We start from the raw sequence: 19767 nt of genomic DNA, 5'->3' as shown, positions 1-19767 counted from the left end.
CTAACGGCCTTACCTCCCCGAATAAGAGAAAGAAAATCTTTCACTACTTAAAGCAACATAATAATGATATTATTTGTTTGCAGGAAACACATATTTTACTTAAAGATCAAAAATATTTAGTCAATTCTCGTTTGGGATCTCATTTTGTATCTTCAGCTCCTGGGGAAAAAAGGGGGTGTAGTTATTTATGTTAAGCAAAACTTATCAGCCTGTTTGGTAGAATCTGATTCTCAAGGGAGATATGTTATGATTGAAGTTGGTTTATATGGTAAGAAAATACTTATAGTGGGACTGTATGCACCAAACCAACAACAGGAACAATTTTATAGATTGTTGCATCAGAAATTAACTTTGTTGGATTATAGATCTGTGATATTAATGGGAGACTGGAATGGTGTCTTAGATATACAAAGAGATAAAAAAGGATCTTCCACTTTTTTTAAACAGGCTAAACTACCCAAAGCTTTTTTTGACTTGAAAGAGGACTGGGAGCTGCGAGACTACTGGCGTGAACGCAACCAGGAGGAGAGAGACTTTACTTTCTTTTCAGATAGACATCAATCCTTTTCAAGAATTGACTTTTTTTTTATTACAACTGATTTATATTTTAGGGTAAAGAATGTAAAAATTTTTCCTAGGACGTTGACAGATCACAGTCCAGTCTGGATGGAGTTGGTTGATGAAAAAGAGGAGAGGAGATCGTGGAGGGTGAATGAGAATTTATTTAGACAAGAAAAGAATATTCAAAAATTAAAAGAACATTTAAAGGACTATTTTGTTTTAAATATGCATAAAGGAACTTCAATGTCAATGGTATGGGATGCAGGTAAAGCCTTCATGCATGGGATTTTGATACAAATGAATAGTGCTCAGAGACAAAAGCAGATTCAGAAACGTAAGGATTTGGAAGATGAGATTAAACTAAAAGAAAAATCTCTGATTCTAAATCCCACAGATGAAAAGGTTAAAGAATCTATAAAATTGCTCAAAACACAATTTAATATGTTGATGGCTGATCAAACCGCAACTAACTTATTGTATATGAAACAAAATACATTTTGTAATGCCAACAAACCAGGGAGATGGTTGGCTTATCAATTGAGAAAGCAACAGAGACAGAGAATTATAGATAAAATAAATTATAAAGGTAAATTGGTGTACCAGAAGGAGTTGATTAAGAAATCTTTTTTAGATTATTATCAAAAACTATATAAGAGTACTAATGTACAAACTTTAGATATAAATAATTATTTAAGTGAAGCCAACTTTCCCAAATTAACAGAAGATCAGAAACAAGAAATTAATGGTTTAATTACCACTGAGGAAATTGTGACAGTGATTAAGGAATTAAAATTAGGTAAAGCACCGGGTACGGATGGCTTGACATCTATTTATTACAAAACTTTGTTAGAAGAGATGATTCAACCTTTATGTGAGCTTTTTAATAATATATTACAGGGTTTAGAGATTCCTCCGTCATGGGGCAGAGCTTTCATATCTTTAATTCCAAAAGAAGATCAAGATCTTACTTTACCAAAGAATTATAGACCTATATCTCTTTTAAATGTAGATTATAAGATTTTTACAAAAATCTTAGCCAATAGGCTTATGAGGGTTTTCCACCAGCTTGTACATAAGGACCAAACGGGTTTTATAATTGGCAGGTATATGAAGAATAACGTTAGACAAATTATTAACTTACTAGAATACTTAGATAAGAATAACCAAGTTTCCGCAGGACTGATATTTTTAGACGCTGAAAAAGCCTTTGACCAATTGAATTGGCAGTTTATGTTAAGATTAATTGAGGATATGAATTTTGGAGAAAAAATTTTACAAGCTCTCGGTGCTATATATCAAAAACAAACGGCACAACTTATAGTTAACGGGGGCTTGTCAGAGGTTTTCACAATAGAAAAAGGGACAAAACAGGGATGTCCATTGTCACCACTACTGTTTGTTTTAACTTTGGAAATTTTGCTGATTAAAGTTCGAGAATCCCAGGAAATAAAAGGAATAGAAGTTAATAAAAAAGAATATAAACTAAGAGCTTTTGCAGATGACTTGGTGGTTACCTTGTCTCAACCTACCTATTCTGTAGTAGAGTTGTTACAATTGATTTACCAATATGGACGGGTTTCGGGATTTAAAATTAATAATAATAAGACTAAAATATTACCCAAAAATATGACTAATTTGGATAAGCAGACTTTGGTTAACTTGACAGATTTTGAAGTTGTTGATAAGATAAAATATTTGGGGTCACTTTATCTGTTTCTAACGCAAAGTTGTATAAAAATAATTATGAAAGGTTGTGGGTCAGGGTACAAAGAGACTTGAAAAATTGGGAGAAGTTGCAATTATCCCTTATGGGAAGAATTGCGGTGATTAAAATGAATGTCCTGCCAAAGTTTCTCTTTTTATTTCAAATGATACCTATCCTAAAGAATGAGGTTAACTTAAATGAATGGCAGAAAGGTATCAATAAATTTATTTGGGCAGGGAAAAAACCAAGAGTAAAGCTTAAAATTATGCAAGATATTCGTGAGAGAGGTGGACTCAAGGTACCGAATTTGAAATTGTATTATGATGCTGTGGCTTTAACATTACTTAGTGACTGGGTTAATTTAACAAATGTAGAAATACTCCACTTGGAGGGTTGGGATTTACTTTTTGGATGGCATGCCTATTTAATTTTTAATAAAAAAGTTGACCGGGTTTTTAAATCTCATATTATAAGGATTTCTTTACTTCGGGTTTGGAGGAAATATTATAAAAGTGATTTTAAAATACCATTATGGGCTATACCTTGGCATGCGATAGAGGGGATAAGGAGAGGAGTTAAGATGGATAGTGTTTCTTATGCACAATTACTCAGATGGGATGGTAAAAATTGGCAGTTAAAATCTTTGGAAGATTTAGCACATGAAAATATTACATATTCATGGTTTCAGTATAGACAAATAGTGGATAGATGGAAGATAGATCGTAATATGGGTTTGCTTAGAGAAGATGAAAATCTTTTTAAACAAGTAAAAGACCAAAGGCGAACTCATACTAAGAGAATCTATGGGGTGCTAGTAGAACTGGATTCAGAACCAGAACTAATTAAAGGATGTATGATTAAATGGGCACAAAATTTTGGTGAACCAGTCCTACTAGACACTTGGGAAACCATCTGGGTGAGGAATGTTAAATTTACACAAGCCCAGAATTTAAGGGAGAATTTTTACAAAATGTTTTATAGATGACACCTTGATCCACAAAAAATGTCTCGTATGTATCCTGACTTACAGCCTAAATGTTGGAGATGTGGTTGTTTGGATGCTACTTATTATCATATTTGGTGGTTGTGTAAAAATATAAAAGCTTTTTGGATTAAGATATGGTGAAATATTCAAAGAATTTTTAGAAGGAGGGTAAAACTTACCCCACAATTGTTTTTGTTGGGTATTGTTACTGATTGTGATGTTAAGGAGGTTATACTGATATTAAATTTAATCACAGCCGCAAGGTTGTTAGTAGGGCAATACTGGAAGAAGGAATCTTTGCCTACCTTGCAAGAATGGTTTTTTAAAGTTTCTTATTTGGCAGAAATGGCAAAGATTTCGGCTTTTTTAAAGGATCAATCGCAAGAGAAGTTTTTTGCGGTATGGGAAAAATGGATAGATTTTATACAACATAAGTTGGATATAAAAAATATTACTTAGTTTTCAATTACCTATATATAAATTTTAATATTTTATAGATTGTATTTTTTTTTCTTCTCTTTCCTTATATTTTTATCTCATCTTATTTTACTTCTTTTTTATATATATATATCTTTTCCTCTTTCTTTTCTCTTTTATTCTCTTTCTTTTTAAGTAATTTTTTTTCTCTTTTTTTAATATCTATGTTTTGTTTTTTTTTACATATATATTATTGTTAATTATCTTATAAGCTTAGGTAATGTATTTAGATATATTAATGGTTTATATTTTTTTAATTTTTTTTAAAGATTTTTAGAAATTTTAATCAAGCCTATATTCAGCTCTGGGAAGGTGGGGGGGGGATGGACTGGGAGGGTTGGGGTGGTTGGGTAGGGTTGTTTTTTGTTTTTTATTTTTTTTCTCCTTATTTGTAAAAACTTCTAAAAATTTTCAATAAAAAAAAAAGAATGTAAATCTAGATCTCTGAATAATGGATCTGCAGTTATACTTGAGCTTTGTATGCTTGGGTGTGTTTAGATTACTTATTTTTTATTTTGATACTTTCTTGAAGCATTAGACCATTCCTTCATTATTGTCTTCATATATCTTTAGCTGATGATTTTGGTCTTTATGAAGTCCATTTTCAATGCATATTCATAATAGTTTAATATTTTGCATTCAATACTGGTGGTTTTGTGGTGGTATTTTCTGTGGAAATGATGTAAAAAGCAAAGACAGATCAATAACTAATAGAATAATTTATTTTAAATTATTTTGTAATAAAAAGGTTCCTTGCTATCAGCTTTTAAACACAGCCTATTATAGAATTTTGAAACAACATCAAAGATGATTTGCACTTGAGTCTTTGTGGTGCAAAAGGAGCCAGTTATGTCATAAATTTTGAGGCATGATGATAATGAAATGTTTCAAGTTAGGATTAGAACACTTTGTGGTTATAAAAGTAGTTCCATTTGGCATTGAAGCCAATATGTCCACAGAAAATGTGGATGGAATCTTGTGAAACTCCTTAATAGCTTCAGTAGGAATTTAATTAAAACTCAATAGACTTTTCTTATATAGATAATTCTTGACTTACAACCATTCATTTAGTGGCCATTCGAAGTTACAACATATTTTAAAAAGTGACTTATGATCATTTTTCATACTTACGACAGATGCAGCCTCTTTATAGTCACATGATAAAAATTCCATCACTGACTCTTGGTTTCAATATAATCAGTTGTTGATTTTATTAACTTAACTTGTTACTAACTTAACAATTTCAGTGATTCACTTAACAACTGTGGCAAGAAAGGTTGTAAAATGGAGCAAAGCTCAATTAACAACTATCTTGCTTAGCAGTGAAAATTTTGGGTTTAGTTATAGATGTAAGTCATAGACTACCTGTGTCAAATTTGTACAATGTGCTGTGAGGTTCCTATCATTCTCTTTGTGGCCCTTTGCTATCTCTAGGTAACTAAGCATCACATTCAACTATAGATTCTACTGAGACTAAATGTGAGTATTTTGCTGCCATAAGACCTGCCAGAAAAGAAACATGAACTAGAATGAAATTTGAATAGTATTTGTTTTTCTTTTAGGAAAAAAACCCCAGTGGTGCTGAATGTGGAGATTGTATTTATTTTTAAAATAAATTTTTAATCTATATTTGAATAATTTGTGATCCTTAGTTATCAAGAGATAGCAAAGGGCCACAAAGAGAATGAAGAAGAACTGGGTACTTTGTACAACAGTATCTTGAGTGGACTGTCTCTAATTGTGAAGTAAAAAAGAAGCAACTTGAGCAATTCTTTCAACTTACAATAGAAATTTGGAATAAGAAAAGACTATTGAATTTCAAGTAGGTTCTTAAAGTAGTAAAGGTTTACCTTTAAAAAAAATCTACAATACTTACACCAGTGCCGTGGTCTTTAAACAATAGTAATGTTTATCCTGAAATGATTTTGGCTACTCAAACAGTTACATAATTCAATTTTAAATCCTGTCCCTCTCTTTTGAAGAATGTTGATGTTGCTGAATTTTATATATGATATAAATATATATGATATATGATACCCTTTTTTATCTATTTTAAAACAATTGCTTGTGACCATTTTGTTTCTAAATATGCTAAACTATGCAATATTGGCTGCTTTTATTATATGCCAGAATGTAATGTATTATCCTGAGTACAGTAAAGACTTTTAATCCTATTTTATTTTGTTTTACATCTAAAACAGGACTTGCTTAAGAGATGCTACTCTGCCAATGCTTCATATCTGTTCCAGCAGGACAAATTTTATGACATCAGCTATGACACAGGTGATAAATCCATCCAGTGTAGCAGAAGAGCAGATGCATTTAAATTCTGGATGACATGGAAAGCTATGGGGACAACTGGCCTTGAGGAGAGAGTAAATAGAGCCCTTGCTTTAGTCAGGTATGATATTTCATTGATAAAAGTTTTTGGCACACTACTTAAAATATCACATTAGGTAGGATTGCGATAACTCCTATAAGGAGTTGGAAATTGGAAACATAGTGGCAAATATCTGTAGCTCTGAGGGTCACCAGGCAGGTAACTAAACATTCAGAAACCAAACCACAAGCTCACAGAACAAACCTTCACCCTCATTGGAAACATTGTTCAAACATACTTAGAGTAAAACCTTGGTTTTGAAGAAAAAACATTATTCTCACACTTTCTGTTTTCTCTCATGGGTCTTAATGTAAGTATATTCTAGTATGTTAATGTAGATTATATTTTGAATTATTTTACTTTTTTCTGCTTGTGATTAGAGATGTTATTATTTTCCGTGGATATTTTATTTTTTTATTTTATTTTATTTATTTAAAACATTTATATAGCTACCCATCTTATAATGAACTCTAGGTATCTCCCAGTTTATGTATATGTTTAGATTTATGTATATGTTTCTGACAACTGTTAACTACCTGGAGTCCTTCGTAAATTAAGATGTATAATTACATTAAATTATATTAAATTACATTAATAAGAAATAAAGAAAAACATTCCTAGGTCTAGCAAAATTGGCATCATGCTGTGTTCAAACCAAGGAAACATGTAATATAAATTCTTCTCACTGTCCTTGAACAATTCCAACCATAGTTTTCATTTGTAATGAAAACTTTCATTTGTAATGAAAACTTATATACATAATTTCCATTCTTTCATTATAAAAATATTTAATTATGTCATAGAAAGTGAAGAAAGGGGAGAAGTTTTACTAGAAATAGATTGGCATGGACTAATACAGTTTTTTGATTCAATAATATTTCTAGTAATACATTTGAAAAACACTTCCTAATTTTTTAAAAAGCCTTAATATGTGTTTGATTATATCAGCAAACTTTTTATTAGAGTATTACTGAAAATGCTGTTTTACATATTGTGCAAATTGTGTGTTTTGGTTTGTTGTGGGTTAAACATACATTATGGGTTTCATACAAGGTAACTATTTCTAAAGAAATATAAGTTGTATTTAATATTGGAATATTGTTTGTTATAATCTTTTATTAAAGTCTCAGATTTAACTGATGCAATAGACTAAGAGGACTTTTTAAAAAATGAATAATACAGTATAATTTTCAAAAAGCATTTTAGAAAATAATACTGTATTATTTATTTAGTTATTTTAGAAAAACTGGCAACCTTTTTAAATTTTTTGCCTGAAAGCCAGTTGCTAGAGATGACATTGTGTATAGCCAATGCTCTAATTATTGTAAGGAATTATGTTCACTACATTCACTCTAAACCTTGGCTTTTGCAAAAACTAGTTAACAGGATTATTGTTAGTAATGTAGCAACACAAAAATATGCTTATACTTAAACATTCTCTGAAATAAGATTCATAGAAACATCTAGCTAAGTATTGGAAATATTATGGCAATTCTTTGTGCTAAATGATCTCCAGTTAAATTACTGTTGTTATTACAATATCTGCCAATAATCAAAACTTAGACTTCATGATGTGTGTAAGAAAAATAAAGCACTTCATTTTAGTTAAAGGAAAACCTTCAGAGAGAACTTATATATGCCAGGTTAATACATTGCTAACTTTAAAGTGAAATACTATTGGAATTTTACTTAATGTTAGATTGTAAACAGAAATCATTATATTTATTTCTTGAAATATATTTAAATGTATAAATCTTATCAGATTGTTATAGTTGCTACTGTTGTTGGTTTTCCTTTTATTCTTTTGTGTTAGATATAATAACTATGTTAGCTTCAGTAGTGTTTGTTCCTTATTCAGTACACCAAAGAAATTCTAAGGCTGTGTTTCTCATACTCGGCAGCTTTAAAGGGAATGTTGACTGGGGAATTTTGGGGTTGAAGTCCACATGTCCTAAAGTTGCAAAGTTTGACAAATACTATTCTAGAACAAAACAAAAGTAAAAAGTATCATACAATAAAATGTAATTTCATTGAACTATGAAGTTCTTCTTTTCAAGGGCAGAATTTTAGTGATAGAAAGAAAGGTAAGTTTCCTATAAATAAATATATATCACTGTTTATATGTATCATAGTAATGGTTTAGTTCAATATGTTCTATTGTAATTATATAATATAGTCTCTTTTTCATGCTTTCTATTGTATACAGTTGCAAAGAAGAAGAGCTCTCTCTGTTAAAACTACTACACATCCACATATGTTTATAAGAAATTATACTGTAGTTCAATTCTCCCTTCCTCTTGCATTTCTTTTTGCAACTCTTAGCAGCAACGTCAACCCATTGTTTCTAATACTTTGTTATTTTCCCTGAGTATTTAAAAATGATTTGTTTCTCAAACAAATCTTTCTATCTTCTATTTTTTTTCTATCACCAAAAGTCTGCCCTTCGAAGGGAAGAACCTCATATTTCAATGAAATTACATTTCACTGTATGATACTTTTTACTTTTTTTTGCTCTAGAATTATAATTGAATAACAGAAAAACAGATTGGAAGGGACCTTGGAGGATCCCCTGTTCAGGCAGGAAACCCTATACCACTTCAAACCCTAAGTAAAAATACCAGCAAGTGATAAATAGCAACATCAATATGTTTTTATATAAAGTATATGTAAAAATATTATGTACATGGCATAAAATACTTAAATTAACAGCCGAGATGATTAAAATTCCCCCTGAAATAAAGTAATTTGAATAATCTGTTTTTCTTATAATTTTTAATTTTGGGGGAGGAGAACATAGTTTCCAGATTGTTTTACTGACGGCATTTTAGATTTTGACAAATCCATCCTTTTATGACAGTAAAAATAATTAGGGCTGTATGGCTCAAAAATTGTGCACTACCTCAATACAAATACTTCTGTATCTATGTAGCCTTAGCAGTAATATTAAAATATAGATTTTTTAAAATATGCCTCCATTGTAGATAAAACCTGGGCCAGTTTCATCATTAGCTCTAATACAAGAACATTTATCTGAAAGAAATGTGCTGAAAACAAGTCCAGGTATAATTTTAGTAGTTGAATGTTCTTTAGACTTCTTGGGTAATTAATAATGTAGTTGCATTATATTTTATTGAATCAGGCTATATTCAGATTTTGCAGGTGATGCTTCCTATAGGTTAAAAATAGTTCTTCATCAAAGTCTTATTTCCAAGTTTACTTGCTAAAAATACACAAGGTAATAATCTGGGAATCAGTGCTTCCCTTTGATGGTCATATCTTAGACAATGACATAGCTAAGTGAAGGAGACTTTAGTCTTGTCAGAAAGAAAATTGCCCTTATTTGATAATCGCTAGGGTGATATTCAGCACAGTAGCATCTTTACTGGCTTTAGCATTAGGCACATGACTTTATTATGAGATATCTTTTTCTCTGGGTAAAAAGCCTGGTTTGTTAAAAATTGTGGCCAGCTATTTCTGATTATGTTACAGTAAACTTTACTGCGATGTTGCAGAGATAATATTTCAGGGTCCCTGAATACAACTTTTCTTCATTCTGGAGGTAGCCCATGGACCTTAAAAAAAAAAAAAATCAAGGGCAAGATTTTCTCCTTTGCTACTGTAGTTGCCAGGCTGGCAGATGTTTTTATTTGGACAGCAATATGGTTTGATTTTTGAATTAGCTGTTATATGTATTTATCATTTATTTTTTTCCTTGCTTTCTGGAGGATATTGAATTCCATTTCTTCAAATTCTACAGAAGATTGGAGACTGGCATAGAAGTTTTCCTTGCAGGGATACATGGTATTTTAAGATGATTGCAATAGAGTGTTCAGCTGATCCCATAGGAAATATTTGTGCACTTTATAGATATTGTGCCAAACTTCTATAGTCATCTGTGCTAAAGTAATATGTTCTGAAGCAATGTTTGCCTCTGTTACAGCCCTGCCACTGTGCAATATTTGGTACCCTGGGGTAAAGCAATACCTTTCATAATTTCTTTTTGTCTTTAAAAAGATACTGTAACAACTGTCTTTTGGAGCTTTTTGAAGTGAGTGGAATAAGATGTGCATAAAATATTCTGACCTTTAAAAAACATAATCCCAGGAATATGTTGATGAATATAAATCAAAACAGAACTTTTAATTATTATTGAATTCATTTAGATAGCGTTAACGCTGGTAGCAACAGAGCACCATGGCAATCTGGTTATATGGATATCCACTGAAGAGGGAGGAATCACATGCACTTGCTCATTAAAAACAAGCATCTTGGCAATTGCCCTTGATCCAGTGTAAATAATTTCTTTGTTCTTCTCTTTAATGAATCCCTGGACAATCTTTGCAAAACATTATGAAAATGCCAGATTATTGTATAAATTATGATGGGAATATTTAAAATCAATATTTTTAGAAATCTATTAAATGTTGTGAATTTATTTTCTGACCATTTCTCCAAAAAATGTTTTGTCATATGTACATTTTTTTAAATCTAAGATCAGATTCCTAGGATTAAATTCTACATGCTTGCAGTGGCGAATAAATTTGAGTGAAATTCTGATCCATCTAACTGATTGTCTTAAGCAATACATTATCTATTTAATCCTAGTTCAAACAGTATTCAAGAGTAGTATAATATAATTTCTGTGCAGCAAGAGCATACTTTCTTTTTCAACTTTTAGCTTCAATTTGATTTTGGAATTTGTTTAATCATTCAATATCTATAACTGCCCATCTCAGCCACTGACTTAGTCAGTAACTTTAAACGGCTTGCAATTCTAAAACTAATTTATTTTGCTGCTTATTTATTCTGCGTAGCTTCCCAAAACTGAAATAACTGAAAAACCCATATAATAACAAGTGAAAAATAAAAGATGTCAGGAATGGCAAACTGGCCGGGGTCATCATTCTCTCTTGCCAAAGGTCTAGGTAAAGAGGACTTACTAAATCTTATTAAAGTTTGTCAATAAATCTTATACTGAGTAAACCAATTCCTGAATTAGAGGTTAAAAGTCATTAGATTAGAGATTTATATCTATATCTGTGAGAATTCTCTTGCTGCAATGTGTGTGTGCTTATGTCTTAAAATGCATATTTTCTGCTTCAGTTAATTTGAAAAAAAAATTGAAGGTTTACATGATTAGAATAACTAAAAAACAAACAAATAGTTGCAGGGGTATATTTATTACTATGCCGTTCTATTGAAAAGACTCTGCAATTAAAAAAAAAGCCTACAATTAATCCCTCACAGGCTTTCTTGAAATGTTGCTAGTCTTTAAAAAAATAATACAAAATGTAATGCTGCTTAATGCTATTGCAGAATGTAGCAATGCACACAGTTCTGGGGGAATGGAATGGAATGGAATAGAATAGAATAGAATAGAATAGAAATCTTTTTTGTCATTGTGTAACTCACAACGAAATTAAGTGCTGTCCACAATGTACACTTCACACAAGTAAAAACCACAAATAAGAACATACATTATACACACATCTTTCACATTCTATTCACCATTGCACTGCCCCTAATATTGCACTTCAATGTTGCGCTATACTGTGGTATTTAATATGGTTACAGCTCTGGGAACTGTAACTATTTTTCAACCTATTTGTCTTTGTTTTTATTATCCTGTACCATCTGCCAGATGGCAATAGTTCAAAAAAAGAATGTCTGGGATGAGATGAATCGGTAAGAATATTTTGAGCTTTCTAAGACAACGGGGGGAGGAGAGGGCAGCCAATAATCCTCTGGGTGATGGTAATGACCCTCTGGAGCGCTTTCCTATCTGCTACTGTACAGCAAGCAAACCACACACAAATGCAATAGGTTAGAATGCTCTCTATGGAGCAATGGTAGAAGGTCACCACCAGTTTTTCGTTTAGTTGTTGTTTCCTGAGGAGTCTCAAGAAATATAATCTCTGCTTGGTTTTCTTAACCAATGCTATAACATGAGCACTCCAGGTCAGATCCTCCTTTAAGGTAACACCCAGAAACCTAAATCTGGCCACCCACTCCACACAGTCTCTGCTGATGATCAGGGGCTGAATGTCTGATCTATTCTTCCTGTAATCTAGTATAAACTCCTTGGTCTTAGTTTTGTTGAGAACCAAATTATTCTCTCTGTACCACAAGAGCAACCGCTCCACCTATTAACAACACATATTAACAACAACATCCACATATTAACAAGAAAAAAGTCAAGGAAGCTAAAGAAAGAAGATGGCAAGGAAATAACAGGCAACAGGGAGAAAGCAGAGCTGCTTAACTCATACTTTGTATCAGTCTTCCTTCACACAAAAAGAAACTATAGCCCAACATACCAAAAAAAAAAAAATCCACTGCAAAAGACATACTAGAAACAAAAATTAAAATAAGCGGAAAATAGTAAGAGAACACCTATCCATCCTTGACAAATATAAATCACTGGGACCAGACAGATTACATCCCAGAGTTCTGAAAGAGCTGGCAGATGTTATCTCAGAACCATTACACCATATCTTTCATAAATCCTGGAGCACCGGGGAAGTACCTGAAGATTGGAAAAGGGCTGATGTGGTTCCCATCTATAAGAAAGGGAAAAAAACGGACCCAGGAAACTACAGATCAATCAGTTTAATATCAATACCTGGGAAGATCCTAGAAAAGATAATCAAAAAACAGATCTGCGAACAACTAGAAGCAAACAAAGTCATAACCAGTAACTAGCACAGGTTTGTTAAAAGCAGATCATGCCAAACCAATCTTATTTCATTCTTTGATAAAGTGACTAAACTAATAAACCAGCGAAATGCTGTGGACGTAGTATACTTAGATTTCAGTAAGGCATTTGATAAACTAGACCACAACCTACTCCTTGGTAGGCTAGAAAAAGGTGGAATAGACAACATCATCACCAGATGGATCTGTAGCTGGCTGACAAACCATATTCAACGAGTAGTCCTCAATGGCACTACATCCACATGGATAGAAGTAAGCAGTGGGTTACCAAAAGGCTCTGTCTTAGGCCCAGTACTCTTCATAAGTGACTTAGATGAGGGAATTGAAGGGGAATTCATCAAATTTGCAGATAACAATAAACTGATAGGAGTAGCCAACACCCCGAAAGACAAACTCGGGATCCAAAAAGATCTAGACAAACTTGAACAATGGGCCCTATCCAGCAAAATGAGTTTCAGTGTGGAGAAAAGCAAAATTTTACATTTAGGCAGGAAAAATCAAAGGTACAAATACAGATTGGGTGAGACCTGGCTTAAAAACAGTAACTGTGAGAAGGACCTTGGAGTCCCAGTGGACGATCATTGGACTATGAGCCAGCAGTGTGGAGCAGCAACCAAAAAAGCTAATACAATCCTGGGTTGTATAAACAGAGGCATAGAATCAAGATCATGCGAAGTATTAGTACCACTTTATAAAACCCTAGTAAGACTACACCTGGAATACAGCAGTCAATTTTGGTCATTATATCACAAAAAAGATGTTGAGAGTTTAGAAAAAATTCAGAGAAGAACAACTAAGATGATCAAAGGCCTGGAGACTAAAACATACAAAGAACAGCTGTGGGACTTGGGTTTGGCTAGTCTAAAGAAAAGAAGAAACAGGGAGGACATAATAGCAGTATTCCAGTATCTGAGGGGCTGCCACAAGAAGAGCAGGTCACATTGTTCACCAGAGCACCAGAGGGAAGGATGAGAAATAATGGTTGAAACTGATCAAAGAGAGAAGCAACCTGGAATTAAGGAGAAACTTCCTGACAATGAGGACAATCAACTAGTAGAATGTTTGCTTCCAGAAATCATAGGTGCTCCATCACTGGAGATTTTAAAGAAGAGACTAAAAAATCACCTGTCTGAGATGGTATAGGTTTTCCTGCTTGAGCAGGTGGCTGGACTAGAAGACCTCCAAGGTCCCTTCCAGCTCTATTCTATTCTACCTCATCCGGGTAGGCAGAATCATCCCCCTTGGAGATAAGCCCCACCACTGTTGTATTATCCGCAGATTTAACAATAATATTGCTGGGATGAGTGGTCATAAGTGTAGAGGGTATAAAGTAGGGGGCTCAAAACACAATGATGGAGGCCTTCAGACAGGATGGAATAGTGAACTGGGATAGAGACCAATTAAAAATCTTGGTAAAGACCCAGCAAACTGCTCTGCACAATCTTTAAGCAGCCGGCCAGAAATGCCGTTCACAGCTCTCCCCTTATGCTCCTCCACGGTAAGGGGAGAGCTGCAGTGGACTAGTGACTGTAACACAGCTGCCTCTGATGGCTTCACTTCGAAGCGGGCAAAGAAATGATTCAGCTCCTCTGCCAATGAAGCATCCCTGTCAACAGGAATGATGTTATTGGTTCTATAGTTGGTGATTTATTGTATCCCCTGCCATCAGGATTTCATAGTCTTTATTGTGGCCAGAACCTATTTCCTAAGAGGAGTATATACTGGTAATAAAAGCATGGATATATGGTCTGACAGGCCCTTTGTGTGGCAGTTGTATAACCCTGTAGCCACATTTAATGTTGGAATAGGCTTTGTCCAATGTATTTGCTCCCCTAATGGCACACTTAACATGCTGGTGGAATTTGGGGAGCACTGATTTTAAATCAGCATGGTTGAAGTCCCCTGCTATAATGTGCACAGCATCAGGATACTTATTTTACTGATTACGAACAGTATTATACAAAATCCCAAAGCCAAGTTAGCATTAGCATCAGGTGGAATATAAAAAGCAGTGATTATGACCATGGTAAACTCCCGCAAAAGGTATATGGGTCTGCATCTCACAGTCATATAATCCAGGTCCATAGAGCAGTAACTGTCTATAGTCTCTGTGTTGACATATACCCATAAGCCCCCTCTTTCAATTTTACCAGAATCCCTGCTCCTATCCTGGCAGTGCACATGCAGCCCACTAGCACGACAGCTGTATCTGGTATAGATGAATGAGGCCACGTCTCTGTGATCAGTAAAACACAGCAGTCCTTGATAAACCTGTTTGTTGTAATTCGCAGCCTCAACTCATCCATTTTATTGGCAAGGGATCTTACGTTGGCAAGAAAAATGCTTGGAAACTGTGGTTTGTTTGGGTGCTTATGTAGTCTTGCTAGCACACCAGCCCAGCAGCCTCGCTTTTGCTTCCTGTTCCTTCCCTTTCTCTGCCTTTCTCCTCCCTACTGGGATAGTAACCCATGGAGAGCCCGGGGTCCTAGCTGCATCCGCTGGTATATCATGAGAGCAGAGAAACTCAACTGTATTAGCCTGTAAACCAATTTGCAAAAGATTGTGCCAGCCATAGATGTTATTTGCCCAACAGGGCATGACAAAAACAAGCAACAACAACACACACAAAAGCAACCTCACAACACACAAAAATGACCACACAACACACAAAGACAAACTTGCAACACAAAAAACAACTTTGCAACACACAAAAACAAACTCATAATACACAAAAACAACCTTGGAACAACCGAAAAGAAGAGCACCGAGCCGCTGCGTGTGCACAAGCCTCCAACTGTCAAAAAAACCCCATCACGTACAACACACACAAAAACAACTTCACAACACACAAAAACCTTGCAACACACAAAAACAACCTTGCAACACACAAAAACAACCTTGCAACACAAAAACAACCTTGCACAACACAAAAACAATCTTGCAAGACACAAAAACAACCTCGCAGATAAAAACAACCTCGCAACACACAAAAACAACCTTGCAAAACAGTGAAAGGGAGAGCACTGAGCCACTGCATGTGCACGCGCTGTCAACTGTCAACTATTAGGGTGGCACCTATAAGACTGTAGCTGTGCGTGCTGCATTATTTACCAGTTTGCTACTCAGTCCAATTCAAGATATTGGTTATTACCTTTAAAAGATCTACATGGCATGGGTCCAAGGATCTAAGGAGTGTGTCTCCCCAATGAGATTAGCCCATCCCACTCATGCTAGTGTAAAAGGCCTGTGGATTTCATCTGCTACGACAGGGATCCCCACCCCCTGGGCTGCAGCCCGTTTGAAACTGGGCCACTTAAGTGGCGGGCAAGCATTTGTGCAGCTCCATTTGTGTCAACAGCATATGTTTGTGCATTTGTCTGCCACTCACACAAAACCATTCTCTCTCCCCACCCCCAATCTGGAAAGGTTGGGGATCAATGTGCTAAGGAATTTTGTAAGAGTGGTCAAGAAGAAGAGCCTTTTCTTTCTTTTTTTAAGAAATGCTTTATTGATTTTTTACAATAACAATCTTTAGTGCCTAATATACAGCGTGTTGTCTTGGTTCATATATTTTGGAAAAAAATCATTAGTTAATTAACAGTCAATAATAATTAATTTTTGTATTTCCATAATTAGTATATTAAATAGTAGTATATTTCTTTGATCTTCCCTTCTCCCAACAGTATTCTCCTTCAATCTTAAAGAAATATAATTCTTAATATTTTCAATGCATAAATGGTTAAATATAAACATTTTTGATATAATACTAACATCGATCTATGAATTTTTTTCCTATCATTTTGTGTTGTTTTTATAAAAATCATCTTATTAGTTCACCATCTATCCTATTTTCATAGTTATTTAAGCTTAATTTCTCCTTAATATTCAAACGATTCTTATCAATCATAATTTTCTCAATATTTATCATCTAAATATCCAGATTTTCCATTTAGATACACCATCCCAATGTTTTCATATTTCATGTGTTATAAAAATAATATACTGCTTATCTATCTTATGACATCTACCAATAACATGTTTTCTGATCAGTTTATATTTCACTTATATTTGTAAAAGTTAATTTGTTAAATCACTATATATCCTATTTTCGAAGTTCTTATTTAAGCTTAATTTCCCCTCAGTATTTCAGTCATTCCTTAGTCCTAATTTACTTTTAAATTTCAAACTTTTCATTCACATACATCATCGCAATATTTTTACATTTTATATAATATAAAAAATACTATATTACTTATATTTCTGATACCTCTTATTGTAAGGCCCCTTTATATCCAAAGTTATCTGTTCTTTTAACCGAATTCAAACAAGTGTTTGCTCAGGTAAATACTCCATCTGGTAGGTAGAGTCAAATCTCTTGAATCTGTGTCTGGCCTTCTTCTTTTGCCAAGTAGCTTTCCAAATTGATATATTCTGCTTGCCAGGAAGTTCTTGTATTTTTGTAAATATTATTGGGAGTGGAGAAGACAGAATGTGTAAAATATATGTGTTTGGTCTCTCGAATTCTAATGGTTCTGCTGACAGTTCTATTTTGTTAAGTCTTCTGTCTTATCCTCAGGTTTATTTTGACGTTCTGTTGAATAAAGTATCTTTTCCATTTTTATTGTTATGTCCAAGTCTTTTAGGTTTTTTCCTGTTTGAATTATAATTCTTTCCATTTGTAGCTTCCCTGATTAAGTCATTTTCTTCTAGTTTATGTTCTGTTAGTTCATTCTTTACCATAATTTTCTAAGTGTATTTTTTATTGTGGTTTAGATTAAAGATGTGCTCATTTATGTCGTCAAAGTTGTTTTTAATCTCCTCATGATTTAAAGCTATTGTCATTTGTATCTGTTGTAGCATTACATACATTTTCTCCTGGACAGTATTTGTCTTGTCTTGAAATGTTACTTCTGGAGGTCTTTGATATTCCAGGCTAGGTCCTTCAGGAGTAAATATTAAATGTGATTTTCTGTCATTTTTTGATAAGTATGTAATATCCATGTTGTCTCCCCCTTTCAAGTAGTCCTTCATCAGTGCCGTAGTCTCTATAAGTAGCCTTATCAACCAGCCAAACTCAAAATCCAAACAGACCAATTTTGTATAGTTCTTATCTTTATATATAGTTTTTATATTCCACTGTATTTCCAGTTGTCAAGGCATCAATAAAATCAGTATTTTAAAACAGTTCTTTTATTCAGGGGTCAGTTGTGAACCAGTCAAAATTGCAGTTCAGTATATTTAGTCACCTTGAGTTCTTCCTGTAAATTCCCCCCTAAAAGATTAGCCCAAAGTTTTTCTTTTTCTGTAAACAACAATCAGAGTATTTCTTTTCCTTCAGACACTTATGGCTGGCCCAATATGTATTCTTTCTTTGTTCCCACCCAGTTGTTTTCTGAGAGTTATTAAAGTTCAAGAGGGCAGATTATTCTTTGTTTCTGGGCATCTTGCCAATTTCTGAATCAATGTTGTTAATGTTCTATGCTCTAGTTCTCCACTAGGTGTCAGACAAAAATATTATTTATTTATTATTATTTTAAAGTTTTATTAAAATCCTTTAAGGTATAATCTTAGCAGTTATTTTTTAATTTCTAGATTTATCTAGACTTAGTATTTTAACTTTGATTTCAATATATTTTACCCTTAAAAGTTAATTCGCCGCTTCCTTCTATGAGGGAGTGGAGGTGTAGTCCCCTCCTTTCACTTTTGGAGGTTTTCTTTTTGGGGATCTTTCCCAAAGACTTAGTTACAGAGTAGAGGAGAGAAGATTGATACTCTCACCAGTTCTAAGCACGCTATTTTTCTGGTTCATGCTCTTGGACTTTGGCTGCAAGCAGGTTGGGCTAGATGCTGGTGTGCAACTAGCCTTTCTTCTGTTGGGTTAGAGGGCTTCCACCAGATCAAACGGAATGACTGCCATTGTTCCATGATCCTCAGGGCACCCCTTTTTCTTCATCGCCTCTCCGGGGTGACTTCAGACCCATTTAGGGTCCCCTGGCAGGGCAAAATCAGTTGTGAGGTGCGAAACTCCACAATCCCACGACGATGCGCTATGGAGCAAAAACCAAAAGTCAAGAAGAGCCTTTTTCTGTATGACCCTGACCCTGTAAAACACTCTAGCACCAGAACTGAGAATTGCTCCCACACTGTTGGCCTTCCAAAAGGGTATAAAACTTGGCTTTTCCAGTTGTCTTGAGAACTCAGGGATGATGAAAGTGGCTGAAGGTAAAAAGATCTCATCCCTGTAGCATCCGTTTCTTGGTTCCTGGGGGGGTATTGCATAGTTTTTTTAAAAAATAACTTTTTCAATTCATCTTTTTATGATGTGTAAGCTGCTCAGAGTTTCCTTTTCAGGAAAATGGGCAATATATAAATTTAATTTTAAAATATAGAGAGACAAATATATAAAATAAACAGTGACCCCATCTACCTGAACTGCCTAACCTACATTTGGAGTATTGTTTCTCAGACTGAAAGAAGTTATACATCTAAAAACCTGAAATGTGAACATCTGCATCTATCTGTACATTATTAAATTAACTCCACACATTACTGTTCTGTTTTTCAGGTACTTAGTGGATGAAATTAAGAAGAGAGAAGGATTTCAATTGCTTCTGGAGGTAGGTTAAATGCAATTTAGCAATCTGTGCCACCATTTTGGAACTAATGATATAAGAAATGCTAAAAGGTATGAAGTGTAGGCAGTATTTTAGATCATCACCTTGATGGCATGCCATGCCTAATTTAGATGATAAAAAATCACTTACCATGTAATTGAACTGAAACAAAGTAGAAACAATTGGATTGAAACAAAATAAGGTATTTTACATAGGGATGTTTTCCTTCTTATTTCTTAAAATAAAATCTTCCTCATTAGAGTATTTGGAAATAAATTTTAGTATGCATAGGAAAAGATAAAACATATGTAAAGCTTTAGATATTCTTTTG

The 19767-nt window shown here is 33.8% G+C and overlaps 1 protein-coding gene across 6 annotated transcripts in view; it reads left to right on the top strand.

Annotated features, from left to right (window-relative positions):
- Positions 1-19767, top strand: part of GADL1 (glutamate decarboxylase like 1) — a 197225-nt gene that overhangs the window by 140035 nt on the left and 37423 nt on the right. For all 6 annotated transcript variants that reach the window (XM_039343759.1, XM_039343760.1, XM_039343761.1 and 3 more), the window contains 2 exons: positions 5930-6129; positions 19388-19439. In XM_039343759.1, coding sequence (XP_039199693.1) covers positions 5930-6129; positions 19388-19439 — 252 coding nt within the window. The remainder of the gene's footprint in view (positions 1-5929; positions 6130-19387; positions 19440-19767) is intronic.

Source organism: Crotalus tigris, unplaced genomic scaffold (assembly GCF_016545835.1).
Source record: "Crotalus tigris isolate CLP2741 ecotype Arizona unplaced genomic scaffold, ASM1654583v1 scf7180000017871.4482833, whole genome shotgun sequence".
NCBI classification, from domain to species: Eukaryota; Metazoa; Chordata; class Lepidosauria; order Squamata; family Viperidae; genus Crotalus; species Crotalus tigris.
The sequence above is the reverse complement of the archived record's forward strand: the minus strand, read 5'-3'. Positions and strand labels throughout refer to the sequence as shown.